This window comes from Drosophila pseudoobscura, chromosome 2 (genome assembly GCF_009870125.1).
Source record: "Drosophila pseudoobscura strain MV-25-SWS-2005 chromosome 2, UCI_Dpse_MV25, whole genome shotgun sequence".
In the NCBI taxonomy this organism is placed as follows: Eukaryota; Metazoa; Arthropoda; class Insecta; order Diptera; family Drosophilidae; genus Drosophila; species Drosophila pseudoobscura.
Window position 1 is genome coordinate 12,859,539 of NC_046679.1, and position 12,930 is coordinate 12,872,468.

Below are 12,930 nucleotides of genomic sequence, written 5' to 3' on the forward strand. Positions count from 1 at the left end.
CGAAATTGCGATTGTCTTTCGATAGCAATGGCGTGGGTTCGATGGCGAACAGATCAGCTGTTTGTTCAAAATTGTGCGATTTTTGTTTTGATTTGCCGGGTCCAATTAATGGCATTTGCAACTGCGAGTGTCCAAAATGATGCACTTAGAGAGGTATGTGACTCGTATAAAGCCTGCAATAGAAGGCTTTATTAACGACCCCAGAAAGGACACGTTGTCGCTGGTAGAAAGAGAAATCGAGGGATTCAACTTTGGGGAAATGCGCATATACCAGGTTCAGACCGTGGTTCCCCTGGTGGTCAAGCTCAATGATCTAACCGGGTAAGTGACTCCACATCTGCTTCAAAGCATTGTTATATAGTGTTTACTCCTCACCATAGGGAGAGCCAGGAGTTGCGCACCGGCCTGATGAACTGCTTGAGGAACATAGTCTCGCACTCGTATCTGGCCGATGAGAAGGGGCTGCGCTCCATACTGGTCGTGGTGCTACAACAAATACGAGACTCCAAAGGAGCCGTCATGCGGCCAAATCTCTCCGAGGAAATTAAGCTGGCCGCAGTTCTATGCATACACGAGGCACTTAGTCGCTGTACAACGGATGTGCTTGAGGCATTCTACACAAACGAGACGGTAGTGGTCATTGGGCAGATATTGCTCACGCTGCTCGAAATCATTGAGGCTGAGAAATATCGTAAGCTAGTCAAGGCAGCTCTGCAATGCCTGATGGTCCTTTTTTACGTCCACAATGAGTCGGATCGTTGCGATGTGGTGCTGCGCAGCCAGGTGGCAAATACAATATTCATTTTCCTACCCAAAGTTCTTATTGTATTGTTTAAAGCGTCTTTGAAAGATGAAAAAGTCGGCGAGACCATTAAATCGGTAAGTATGCGCTGGCCCTAAAAAAACGAATTAATATTCAATTGGTTCCTCGTAGATGTCTATTCAGGCATTGGGGCGAATCATCTGCATCATGTTTGAAGAAACTACTGAGGAGTTCAAAAAGCTGCGCTATGACGTGAAAGCCTTCAGAAATCTGTTCAACAACTCTAAGGACTGTCCGGCTGAGGCCTGCGAGTACAACTATTTTGGCAACAAGAGTTCCACGGCCGAAGAGAAAGAGGAGCGCCTGCATCAAATGCAGAAGGACCGGCGTTCTCTTTCTTGGGTGATGGCCACTTCGCGACGCATTCGACCTATTCTTGTGGAAACGAGCATCCTGCGTGCCCACACGTCGCCCAGTGTGCGCAGCACCTATGCTGAAATGTGCTGCCTGCTTCTCACAGACTGTGCCCACAATCTGCGAAGCAACTTTATACATATATTGGAGAGCGTGTTGGCCCTTTCCGAGGACGACGACCGGAAGATATCCCAGTTGTGTAAGGACACCCTTTTGCAGCTGCAGCAGCAGCCCAACAGCCAGCATATATTCGATGAGAATGCAGAGCTACTGCTCGATGCCCACCTCAACAAATGGCCACGCGTTTTGCACCGCGGTGAAGACAACGAGCAGTTCGCTGAGCTGCTTTTCTTGAAGGGATTTCTGCGCAACGTCAATGCGGAAAAGCTGCAGTTGTTTTTCCTGGTTCCAAAAAACCTTGAAATGTTCGTTACATGTTTGTTAACAGCGCTCGATATGCGCACAACCCGCGATCTTTTGAACGAGGAGTACTCACTGCGTCGCATCCAAGACGGAAAATCCAAAGAGCTGGCAGCCGAATTCGTGAAGTTGCCTTGGCGTCAGTTCAAGCATGTCAGCTCAAAGCGCACTGTAGATATTCTATCGGACATTGCAGCGTTGCTGGGCGCTGAGCCGGCCATAAATCGGATCATCTTCGATTACTGCCAGGATCTAGTACTGCAGAGATCTTCGGCCATGAATGAGTCTATTTTACTCTTAACAATGATGGTGTCGCCGCAAGCAAAGACAGCACGCGAAAGTCGCCTAGTTCTGGCTGAACTTTTGCTTGAGCAGATCCTCCGCGACGAACACTGGAGCTTGGCACTGCAGCCGGACGCGGCCTGGCGCCTCAAGGTCGACAAGGTAGGTACCAAGGTGAAGTCTTAAACAACGAGAGAAACAATAACAAGTCAATTTCTTAAGCCCACGCAATGGTTTGAGGACCGCACACCCGGTCTCTACTCGTCCGCTATCGAGGTGCGTACCCAAGACTGTGATTCGGATGACGAGCAGACTGAGGTTGTCCACAGTCGTGTGAGCATTGCGGATGCCCAATTTAATGTGCTGCACACTTGCCTAATTCTGGATGCGGTGGGACATTGCGCAAAGTTCATTGGCGACACCTTCGACCGCCATATATTCTTGAGTTTGCACAGAGTGCTGCTAAAATTAGCCAGCAGTAATACCTTCGTCCACCATGCAGCCACATTTGCCTTTGTGTCCATGCAGTTGGCACTAAAATACGCAGAGCCCTCGCATTTCATAGAGTGCTCGACAGACTATATCACCTTTCATTTAAATGCTTTGCTCAAGAGGGTGAGTAATCGATGCCAATCGCCTTCTTAAATGTGTCTAATTTTTTGAACTTCCAGTCACCAGAGAGCACCGCTGCCGTGGACATTCTCACCGTGGTCTTGCAGTATAGCAGCCGGCTCAATGTTCCTCATCTGGACAGCATATTCCAGACCATTCGCGAGGAGTGTTCCAAGTCTCATCAGACGGGCAATGTTCAGTCTTATCTGCGCGTATTTAATGCATTCCTAAAGCATGTCAGCCACTGGCATAGCAACACAACGGCGGAGATTAATGCCGAGCAGCCACCCATGCAGGTTGATGAGGATCAGAGCGTGTTGAGCACTTGGCTTCATGTTCTTGAAAAGCCACAGCTCCTACAAGATGAAAACGCCGACATCAACATGGACGAACCGGTGGCGGAAGACTTGCCGGAGTCCGATACAGAGCCGGAACCTATAAAGCCCGTTCTACCACGACATATTGAAATCATAAAAGATATTCTAGGACAAGTCATAAAGTTTGTCTCGACTGCTGAGCAGTCGCAGCAGATTGTCGCCCTGGAATGTTTTGCCAGTGGTGTGCCACTTCTGGCCGATTATGAGAACGAACTCCTGCCACTAGTACATCTCATTTGGCGGCCGCTCGTGGAGAAGTTTCGGCAGAAGGACGCCTTGGTGCTGAACCGTTGTTTCACATTGTTGCATCTGCTTGGGATCCATGCGAAGGATTTTATAGCGAAACGAAGCCTCAGGTGAGCATAAATAGAAGCTTGTCTAAAATTAGCAATCCTCAAAATTGTGTATTCTCTTGTTAGCGATGTCATACCTCAACTGAAGCAGTTCCTCAAGGTGGCCAGCGTGCATAGCAAGAGCGAAACCCCGCTAGCCCAAACTCAGGAGTACAAGCTGCAACTGTTGTTGCTGCAGAGCTTGGGAGACCTTATACTAGGCTTGCAGCTGGAAGGGAAACATCTGCACGATCTGCTGACCACTGTGGCGCTGTACCTGTCTCAGGCCCAACCCCCAGAGCTGCAGACGTTGGCACGAAAATTTTTCCTCCAGCTGGCTGTCTATAATGGCCCCTTTGTATATGTAACATTGCTCCAGCGGGCACACCTCAAAGATAGCAAGACAAATGTCAGCCAGATCTTTGGTTCCATGGGCTTTAGAATAGCCAGCGAAGCAGACTTGCAGTAATAAAGAACAGAACACTTTAACTATATTATTTCACAATTGCTCTATTCTGTATTCTGTTCACTCGATTAACATTACAGGCTTTAATGCTAAGTGTCTTTTAATGCATTGTTTTCGGATCAGATAGTACATATTTGATACACATTTAATTATGGTAATAATATTTTTGGATTATTGATTGATTCTCTCTTCTCAAGCGCAAGGAGGAGGAAAATATCGAAAAAGATTTGACTGGAGATATCTCTGTAACTTGAATATGTTTATTAAAGTGACTTTTATAATATAAACAAGGCAAGGATAAAAAAAAACAAAAAATAATTTATACACAGTTGTTGGAGGAGGAAGGAGGAGGAGCATTTAGAACAAAAACCGAATTGAATTTAATATATTTGTTTGTATGGTATATTTATGTATGCATATGTATACTGTACTGGGGTTTTGGTGGCCAATGACTAAATGCTATGCATGAACAAACATTTTAATTTCATTTCTCATTTCCTTCTCAACTTACACTCGTACGTGCAACCGCGCAGATGCTTGGCACCGATAAAACTTAGCATCCGACTTCTAAAGCCACTATACACTATAACATCCTCGATCTGTATCTGTATCAAATATAGCTGAATTTTATAAAATGATTGCTGTTTCTGTTTCCGTTTGAATCTTTTGTGTAATTGTGATTCTTTTTACGCCTCTCGTCGCACTTAAGTAGTGAATCAGCCCGTTGCAGTGTGTGCATAAAAGTCTATTGAGCATCTCCAGAATCCTCTGCATCCTATTTCTGAATTTTCTTTGTTCGTTGCAAGCTGTCTGACTGCTCTGTGGTTGTGTGGGTTCTCAAGCTGTTTGTTTGCAGATGTGTGTGTGTATTTGTGTGTGAGGAAGTATGTGTTTAGCTATTGTAGTTATTTGGGAACTGACTCGACTTCTATGACTACGCCAGCCAGTGCATTAAGCTGTTGGCATAGGCCATCGGCTTGACATCGGGATGTGGCTAAACAAAATAAACAAAAAAATATTGTCAAGAAAACGACTTTTTGAGAACATTTGCTTTAATTCTTACCACAGCCTTGAATGATGTGTAATTTGGTTTCATGTCGTTACCCGTAATTGTAATAAATGCGCCCATATTGCCCATAGTATCACTAAAAAGAATATAAGAACATAGTTTGTCTTTAGGAAAAAGGTTAAGCGTTGATTACTTACCAATAGTTCGGGGCAGAGAAGACGGTGATGCATTGTCCGTTGTGGGCCACCTCGTAGCCCATATCCTTGACTTCGTGGCTGCGTATGATATAGTCCAAGTTATTCAGCTTACAGAATGCTTCAGTTACATCTGGGCCAAACTGTATGCCGACACCGCGCTTGGACGGCCCTCGGCCCATCCATTGCTGTGGATCGGACCACAACAATTCGCACATGAGTCCCTCCTCGGGTGGCTGACAGTTTCGCTCGATTCTCCTGATGTTGTCCAGTGTGACATTATCCGAGGAAAAGAGGCCGCCGTGCATCACCAGTATCTTCTGATTGATGCAGTGGCACAGTGGCAGCCAGTTGAACACTTGCGTGAATATGTCCGCCATGGTGCTAGTGTATTTAGCTGTTACCTCGCCCGTGAACCCGTACATTTGGTTCATATTGATACTCTCATGGTTACCTAGAATCAGTAGGATATTGTTCAGAGGACTTAATTGACTTTTTGATGAGTTTAAAACTTACCGCGGGATAAGAAGAAATGATTGGGATAAAGCAGTTTGAAGCCAAACAACGTGAAAATGCATTCCACAGAAAAGGAGCCTCTGTCCACAAAGTCACCATTGAACAAATAGGGATTCTTCTCGGATGGCAGACCATTTATATCGAATATGTTCATCAAATCATAGAACTGGCCGTGTATGTCACCGCAAATCGTAAACTTATCCTCATCCTTCACAGTGATGTCCACCAGAGAGGGCTGGGCTCGCATGTAAGTATCAATTTCGCAGAGTATCTAAAATGGGAGGGATTTATGTCGTGTTTTCGATGTGCCTTGTCTTACGCATTCTCACTTTGTAGGCGAATTTGCGATGCAAACGCTTTTGTCCCTTGTAATGCTCCATCAGATCCTTCATAAACTGCAAGGTTACTTTTCCATCCTCCAGTTGTGGTCCTTTGTAGTCATCCTCAATAGCTGGAATGCCCAGATAATTATACATTAGCTACATAATACTAATAGTGGCTACTTACTTATGGTTTCCATGTCCCTGTACATCTCTGAGAGCGTTTTTTCGGGCTTGTCAACTGCAATGGCCCGCTCGAAGGCACGCATTTTCACAATCTTCGTGCACTCCGTGAATTTGAGCTTAGCATCCTTGTCATTGGGTCTGCACTTGGCTACCTGTAAATATATTCAACGGCTGTTCATATGTTGAACTTTGCTGGCGAGGTTCTACTTACAAATTCAAAGTCGCATAGCGCCTGCTTGAACTTTCCCAGCGACATATGTGCCGCTGCCCGACGGTAGTATCCCTTCAGGTATCCAGGATCTGCTTTTACCGCCGACACACCGTCCTGCAGGGCATAGCCAAAGCTTTCCTGGCGCAGATGAGCCAACGATCGGTTGGCATAATAAACCGCGCTGTTGGGATACAGGTCTATGGCTTTGGTATACATGTCGATGGCTTTTGTAAATTCCTTGGCTGTTCACATGTTGGGAAATCGAAGGAAATTGGGTCAGTAACATTACTAATTATTCTCTCATGATATGCTAGGCGCTTGGAACTTGGGGACTTGTAAATTATAGCACAGTGATAGTTTTTGTTCCTGTTTTCAGGTTAGGTTGAAAAAGGTACTCGGAATGTATGGTTTTGCAACGCATATGGATGTCCATGCACTCTGCAATCTGGGAATGGCACGGTGTATGTTATAAATTGAAGTGTGTCACTTACTTTTGAGCAAATCATTTCCCTGATTTTTGTACTGCTCGGCCGCGGCAAAATCTTGATCATTTTTTGGGCCGCCCTCTTCTAATACCGATTCTGGTTCCTTGCTGTCCGTAATCTCCGCGTTAGCTGCGCCCGGCTGTTTTTGGTAGCTTTCGCCAGCCACTTGCTGTGTTTCTAGCTTGGACGAAGACATATCTTTTGTTGTAATAAGTGATTTTCTAAAAGTTATTTACTGTCTGAAAATGTTCAAGGGTTGGCAAACGACAGGTTGAATACTGCTAGTGCTGTGCAGTGCTGCCAACATCTATCAGAAATAAAAGCTGTTTCCAACTTGAAAAAAGCGAAAAAAGCTGAAAATTAAAAAAAGAATTAAATAAAAATGTATATTATGGTGTTAACAATTTTGTATTAAAGTGATATTTAATATGTATTTTATATTATTTTCATTAAGCCATCCAGCTCTGTGGGGCTAGCTTCTGATTCGCATCGTACCAATCATGATTATGTAATTATGTGGCACTTCGTAGTCAAAACAGCATTTTTCAAGTCTTCGCAAGCCATACCGTATATTAAAATAAAAACTAGTACACCTAATTCTGTTTTTATGATAGCAATGATAGCATTTGAAGTGCAACAGCTGCCATGTAAAAAAAATCATTTTTCTTTGAGCACAAGATTTTGTTGACGGAAAAAAGTAAAAAAGTCAGGTTTTAGAATTTCGAAATAATCTGGTAAAATAGTGGTGGTATTGGCAAATATCGTTAAAAAAAAAATGATGAACCGGCCACTTTATGCAATCTGTAGAAAAAAAGCCAAACACATTTATAAAAATCCACAATTCCCGCATCTGGTCGTAAAAATAACCAGATCTGACGGGAAAGAGCGTAATCGACAGCACAGGTTCTGTAAAATATTATATCGATATGAAAACGACGAAAACAATAATCTAGTCAGTAATGCTAACTCTAACGGCTAAACATTTGAATAAATGTTTTATTTAATATCTGTTTTCTTATTTCGTTGATTTATGCTTATTTGAGACGTCTCACTACAGGTGCAGCTCGTCGATAACGATATCGTGCAAACAGCTGACTTGAGTCGGATTTATACAAAGCGGAGCTGCGAGAAAACTTAGAAACGGAAACGGGTTTTATTGTTGGTATAGAAACTTTGGAGGCGCTGAGCTGCAGAGTATAGTATAGTAGAGTGTGGCATTGCAGTGGCAAGCAGCACCAGAAACAGTCCCAGCTCAGTTCAATACAGTGCATCATTGCAATTGAAAAGTATCAAGCCCGTGATTGTGAGCGAGTGCGGGGGTGCAATATCGTGGGAAACAGACGCGTAATCAAACGTAAATGATGTCCATGAGCAATCTATCAATAGACGGGGAATTCCGTTACATTATTCAATGGTTTCACGAGTGGAGCGAACTGCAGCGCGACGACTTTGTGTATGTGTTTGTGGAATACCTAACCAGAGGCTCCAGTGTACATGTGAATGGCATTGTAAACGCCCTGGCAACCGCAGGCGTGCAGGACAAGCCCATGAGCTTGTTCCAGTGTCGTGTAAGTATTAGAAAGTTCCCAGCCCCGGCGACCCGCAGCCCAATCTAACTGTGCATTGTCAACAGATTAAGCTGTTTCGTGAATGGAGCTCCAAGTGGCCGATCGAGTTCAAATGCCAGCTGCAGGAAAAGATCAACGAAATCGACTCGAAAGTGGGGGAAAAGATCATCAATGAGCTAAAGGGGCACCATGGCGGCGTGCACAATGGTGACGTAGCCGTTCATTTAAATGAAAATGGAGCAGCAGCGGGCGAAGACATCGAACTGGAGCAGCCTGCTGCAGTCGCAGCTGCTGTGCCAACTCCAGCAGCGGCTCCAGCAGCAGATGCGGCGTCTCTCGAGGCTCCGGCCCCCAACCAGGCGGTGGAGGCAGAAGCAGATAATGATAACCATTTAGCAGCGGTATTGCGTCAAGAAACGCCAGTTGATGACGACGACGAGAACGACAATGAGCAGCGTGCGTCTGCTGGCGACGATTGCAATGCTGATGTAAATGGCCATTATTTATCGGCTACGGTGACAACAACTGCGGTGAATACATCGCCCTCGACATCTCCATCGCCCCAGCCCCAACCCCAGCCCCATCCCCAGCCGAGCGTCGAACCTGTAGAACAGGTCGAGAATAACGTTACAGTCTCGGTAGCGTCTCCCGAGGTGATACCCCCCGTGGCATAGATGCACAGAGTGCTTTCTTGTTCCCGAGACAAACCAGAACAAATAATGCGAAGGCCTAATGAGTAGTTAAGTATTTTTAGTCGTATGACATTCCATTCTACAACATGCATTTCTAGTTATGTAAGTTCTACCGTTCGCGAATTCTATGAGATAAGCAAAACTAATCCGAACATCTACTGTTCTAAAGCACAAGCTAACCAACGACTTTGGGGTCACATAATCCTGCTCACATTCCATTTCTAATTTTGTGCGTATTTTTTTCATCAACTATCCTAAGCGCATCCATCAACTGTAAACTAAACACATACAGATAAAATACACGAGAAGAGCTCATTTGAGAAGCTCCCCCCAATGCCAATGGCGAACGCATTCTATCCTATTCTGCAGATCTGGTTCCAAGTTTGGCGCGGGAAACGCACTGAAACATGTTTAGTTCGGTTCTCTTGGCTCTGGTTACTCAGCTTTTGCCGGCAATGTCTTTGCCCGCTTCAGACGCCGCTGCAGGCTGCCTGTCGTGCGATGTTTTGGGCAGCGGCCGCTCTTTTGTCTAAATTAAGTTTATGGCTTGATAATTGGCTTTTTCGTGTTCTCTTTTTGTTGTGATTCGTCGCCCCACATTGAAATCGAAATGGAAATGAAAATGGAAATAAGATATGTAAGCTCACAGATTGAACCAATTTATTTCAATTTCGCACATCGACGGGAAACGTTGTGCACGCGGCACCTCACAGATTCATTCGTTTCCGATCAGTGATTGACAAAAAATACGAAATGCGGCAACAGCTTGCGAAACTCGTCTGCTTATTGTGCTGCACTCTGTGCCTCCTCCGATGTGAGTATCTTAGTAACTATTTAAAGTTTTCGTGTGCGTGCGTGCGTGCTATATAAAAGACTCTAGAAGCGAACGCATGTTCGTTCGGAAAAGGGAATTGAATCCAATTAAAGAACAGCGCGCTTTGTGGGTCACGGCCAATGGCTAGAAATTCCCAGCAGCAGCAAATGTGCTCGGCCAGCGCCGCAAAACGAAGGGCAATAAACCGCGAAAACGTAGCCAAAAAGTGAGTGTGTGAGTAATTGCCGCCGTGCTGCGGGAGACGGGTCACTTCTGGTTTGGCGCTGGCCGACATTGACCTTGGCCGGAGTAAGCGTTGAGTAAGCCTGTTCTCGTTTCAGCCGATTTCGGGTGTGCCAGTTTGCGAGCTTGCAACTGCATCCGGATCAAAGAGTGCGTTGCCTTCACCCGTCTTCTGCTGCATCATCAGCCGGAAGAGCGGGCCGCTGTCTTCGCGAAGGTACACGCGGCAGGCTGTGGCTTTGAAGGAATCGATCCCCTGGTCTGCTGCCCTCAGAGCCAGCACCAAAGTCGACACCGCCATGAGTCCACGGTCAGGCCCATGCGCATGCTACGTTTTGCCCCACCGGACGAGCGCTGGATTTGGGGCGACAGTCGTCTGTCTCCGCCAGCCTTTGGCCAGGACGAAACAGAAATGAATCTGCACGACTACTGGGACTTCAAGGAGCAAAGAAACTGTCCCCAGCCAGTAGATCCAGAGTTTTATGATCATCGCTTTGGCAGTGGAAGCGGTCACTCATTCCACTACGACATCGACCATGGCAGCAACGATTGGCACTCGCCGCGTCCTGCCCCAGAGGACAAGCCCATCGTGTTTCCCGGGGACTTGCGCTTCCTGCGACATGGCGGGGAACAGGAGACCAGCACAGACGTGAGTCAAGGTCCACCCTTGGCACCTTTTACCACGGCCCTGCCGTCAACCACCACGTCTGCTTCTCCTACTGCTGTTCCTGCGACAGTGTCCTCCTGCGGAATAAGCATCGAAAGCCGTTTGCTTGGAGGAGAACAGGCCACTGCAGGACAATACCCATGGTTGGCTAGAATCGCCTACAGAAATAGAAGTAAGTAAAGGACACACGTGGACTCCTTGGAACTGCTTTAATTTAGAATTTGAATGGCAAACATAAGCGCCTGCTTGTAAGTGATACTTGAATTAATTGTGTCCGGGATATTGTGTAGATGAGTATTTGGGTGACCTTGCCCTCGTGTTTGTTGCAAACAGTTAAATATAATAAACCCCTGCTAGCGATCCTAGCCCATCTCATTGGCCACATCTCCTAGCTTGATGGTCGAGGCGACTCCTGCGGCAAAGAGCCCCACAGCTATGGCCATCGACAAGCGGCCTCCAGGTAATGATGTTTGTTCTCTTTTGGGATTTGGGCCTTGTCCGAAGCCCTGAGCTTCACCATATCCGCTTCCAGTGCCTGTGCCCGGGCCACCGCCTCGACCATTGTTGTAGCCTTTGCCAGGAGCACCGCCAGTGCCAGAACCGGCGCCATATCCGCTGTCAATGCCTTTGCCAGAAGCATCAGTTGGACCGCCGCCGTATCCACCGCTGCCACCATCAGGACCAGTGCCAGGTTTACCGCCACGAACACCGACAGGATCACCGTAACGCTCTCCGTTCGGGCCAACGCCATATCCACCATCAGGTCCAAAGGCAACAACGCGGTCATCATCTGGCTCACCTGCATGACCACGTGTTCTAGGACCAGAGGTACCAGCACCTCCAGCACCAGCGCCTCCAGCACCACCTGACTTGCTAATCAGACACAGTTCTTCTCCACACGGGTCTGGTCCGCACCGCCCCCGACGTCCCATGGGTGGACCTGGGCCGCATGGCGGACGACGGCCAGCGGGTGGGCCGCCATTCTGTGAAACGTGTTGTCCGGATCCTTGGGAAGGATGCCCATTAGCATCACAAACGTTTGACTGTTTTCCGTCTGGCGCACAGGGACACCCTTTTTTCTCCATTATCGATAGGGCGCTGTTGAATGAGAAGAAATCGCATGAATCATCCATTCCAAAAACTATTTCAGGCAGCAACCGCATCAGCTTCCGCTGCTCGGGATCGCTGATCGCCAGCAACTATGTTGTGACAGCCGCCCATTGTGTGGTTAACCTGGTTGGCGACCTGGAAGTGTAAGTGCTTTGGCAAGGGATAAGCCTCCCGCCCATTCTAATGCAGCTATTACCCCACTTCCAGATCCCATGTGCGGCTGGGCGATGCACCGGCCAATGCGGAGGATGCCTCCAATCTGTTTGCCATCGACCAAGTGTTGGTGCACCCGAATTTCGACCAGCCCAGATATGCCAACGACATTGCTCTGCTGCGGCTCAACAGTACGGCTAGTAAGTGCATCCATCCATCCCATCCCCCATGTCTGCCACGCCACTAACTTTATCGTCCCCTCAGGTACCTTTACGCCCATTTGCTTACCTTTGAACAGCACTGAGACACTCGGGAATAGACTGATTGGGCAAACGGGAGTTGCCGCCGGCTGGAGCACTTCGAATTCGGAAGGTATGTCTTGAAACAAGGTCGTAATATGATTTGGTACCTGTGTGGGTTCGTTTTTCAATACAGATATTGTTGCTTTAGCATCGAACGGCACACGTTCGATTTGACTGGATTTACCAGTTGACTGGAATAGGTGTACCACAGCAGGAAAATGCAAAGCCTACCATGATTCAAACAAAATCCGTCTGCATATTTGTAATTTCAGGTAACATCTCTACCAATTCGACATCATCCACGGTGCGGTTTATTCGGCTGCCCATAGTGAACACCACCAGCTGTGCGATTGCGTATGCCACTCTCAGCGAGAACTTCCAGCAGCCGATTGTGATCACACCCAGTCACCTGTGTGCCCAGGGCCAGCCGATGAATGACGTGTGCCGTGGGGACAGCGGCGGGCCGTTCATGGACGATGGCACCTCTGGCCTGTTGGCCATCAATGGACGCTATACGCTCATTGGCATTGTGGCCTTTGGACCGACTTTGTGTGGTGTTACCACAATTCCGGGTGTTTACACGCTGGTCAGCAGCTTTTCGGACTGGATTCAGAGGAGCATCAACAGGACGCCCAATACCTGACCAGCTGCAACAATGGCAGGCGTCCATCCAAAGCTTTCTTTCAATGCCAAAGTCTACAGTGTAGAAGTGTAATTTTAGCGATCATAAAAAACCGAGATTAAATCAATTGTCTTTATACCTGATACGAATTTGATAGCGAGAGCAAAAGCTT

The 12,930-nt window shown here is 47.0% G+C and overlaps 5 protein-coding genes across 5 annotated transcripts; 3 read left to right on the top strand and 2 right to left on the bottom strand.

Moving 5' to 3' along the window:
- The first annotated feature begins 38 nt into the window (after window positions 1-38).
- Tti1 (Telo2 interacting protein 1) lies at window positions 39-3,784 on the top strand. The gene is made up of 6 exons (XM_001358557.4): window positions 39-321; window positions 381-879; window positions 935-2,041; window positions 2,102-2,494; window positions 2,551-3,224; window positions 3,288-3,784. Exons 1-6 carry the CDS (start codon window positions 137-139, stop codon window positions 3,667-3,669), a joined length of 3,240 nt encoding a protein of 1,079 aa, XP_001358594.3. The 5' UTR covers window positions 39-136; the 3' UTR covers window positions 3,670-3,784.
- On the bottom strand, window positions 3,749-6,894 carry PpD3 (protein phosphatase D3). The gene is made up of 8 exons (XM_002137376.3): window positions 6,594-6,894; window positions 6,103-6,344; window positions 5,893-6,043; window positions 5,715-5,836; window positions 5,386-5,656; window positions 4,873-5,323; window positions 4,730-4,811; window positions 3,749-4,660 (listed from the first exon to the last, which is right to left on the bottom strand). The coding sequence occupies exons 1-8, from the start codon at window positions 6,781-6,783 to the stop codon at window positions 4,601-4,603; spliced, it is 1,569 nt and encodes a 522-aa protein (XP_002137412.1). The 5' UTR covers window positions 6,784-6,894; the 3' UTR covers window positions 3,749-4,600.
- A 692-nt stretch (window positions 6,895-7,586) lies between these two features.
- LOC4801517 (uncharacterized) lies at window positions 7,587-9,181 on the top strand. The gene is made up of 2 exons (XM_001358558.4): window positions 7,587-8,155; window positions 8,221-9,181. The coding sequence occupies exons 1-2, from the start codon at window positions 7,946-7,948 to the stop codon at window positions 8,827-8,829; spliced, it is 819 nt and encodes a 272-aa protein (XP_001358595.4). The 5' UTR covers window positions 7,587-7,945; the 3' UTR covers window positions 8,830-9,181.
- A 66-nt stretch (window positions 9,182-9,247) lies between these two features.
- Window positions 9,248-12,881, top strand: LOC4801518 (CLIP domain-containing serine protease 14D). The gene is made up of 6 exons (XM_001358559.5): window positions 9,248-9,661; window positions 10,003-10,743; window positions 11,722-11,824; window positions 11,889-12,034; window positions 12,099-12,206; window positions 12,409-12,881. Exons 1-6 carry the CDS (start codon window positions 9,601-9,603, stop codon window positions 12,777-12,779), a joined length of 1,530 nt encoding a protein of 509 aa, XP_001358596.5. The 5' UTR covers window positions 9,248-9,600; the 3' UTR covers window positions 12,780-12,881.
- Window positions 10,769-12,261, bottom strand: LOC6897242 (uncharacterized). Its single transcript, XM_002137377.3, has 2 exons — window positions 12,123-12,261; window positions 10,769-11,669 (listed from the first exon to the last, which is right to left on the bottom strand). The coding sequence occupies exon 2, from the start codon at window positions 11,374-11,376 to the stop codon at window positions 11,005-11,007; it is 372 nt and encodes a 123-aa protein (XP_002137413.3). The 5' UTR covers window positions 11,377-11,669; window positions 12,123-12,261; the 3' UTR covers window positions 10,769-11,004.
- Window positions 12,882-12,930: the final 49 nt, after the last annotated feature.

Excerpts from the sequence above, each read along its gene's own strand:
- Tti1 (XM_001358557.4), top strand. The coding sequence starts at position 137 with ATGATGCACTTAGAGAGGTATGTGACTCGTATAAAGCCTGCAATAGAA. Across the intron at positions 322-380 it reads AAGCTCAATGATCTAACCGG|GGAGAGCCAGGAGTTGCGCA; the intron begins GTAAGTGACTCC and ends TCCTCACCATAG. Across the intron at positions 3,225-3,287 it reads ATAGCGAAACGAAGCCTCAG|CGATGTCATACCTCAACTGA; the intron begins GTGAGCATAAAT and ends TTCTCTTGTTAG.
- LOC4801517 (XM_001358558.4), top strand. The coding sequence starts at position 7,946 with ATGATGTCCATGAGCAATCTATCAATAGACGGGGAATTCCGTTACATT. Across the intron at positions 8,156-8,220 it reads TGAGCTTGTTCCAGTGTCGT|ATTAAGCTGTTTCGTGAATG; the intron begins GTAAGTATTAGA and ends CATTGTCAACAG.
- PpD3 (XM_002137376.3), bottom strand. The coding sequence starts at position 6,783 with ATGTCTTCGTCCAAGCTAGAAACACAGCAAGTGGCTGGCGAAAGCTAC. Across the intron at positions 5,837-5,892 it reads CAGGGACATGGAAACCATAA|CTATTGAGGATGACTACAAA; the intron begins GTAAGTAGCCAC and ends TGGGCATTCCAG. Across the intron at positions 5,657-5,714 it reads ATCGCAAATTCGCCTACAAA|ATACTCTGCGAAATTGATAC; the intron begins GTGAGAATGCGT and ends CTCCCATTTTAG.
- LOC6897242 (XM_002137377.3), bottom strand. The coding sequence starts at position 11,376 with ATGCAGGTGAGCCAGATGATGACCGCGTTGTTGCCTTTGGACCTGATG.
- LOC4801518 (XM_001358559.5), top strand. The coding sequence starts at position 9,601 with ATGCGGCAACAGCTTGCGAAACTCGTCTGCTTATTGTGCTGCACTCTG. Across the intron at positions 11,825-11,888 it reads CTGGTTGGCGACCTGGAAGT|ATCCCATGTGCGGCTGGGCG; the intron begins GTAAGTGCTTTG and ends CCCCACTTCCAG. Across the intron at positions 12,035-12,098 it reads GCGGCTCAACAGTACGGCTA|GTACCTTTACGCCCATTTGC; the intron begins GTAAGTGCATCC and ends TCGTCCCCTCAG.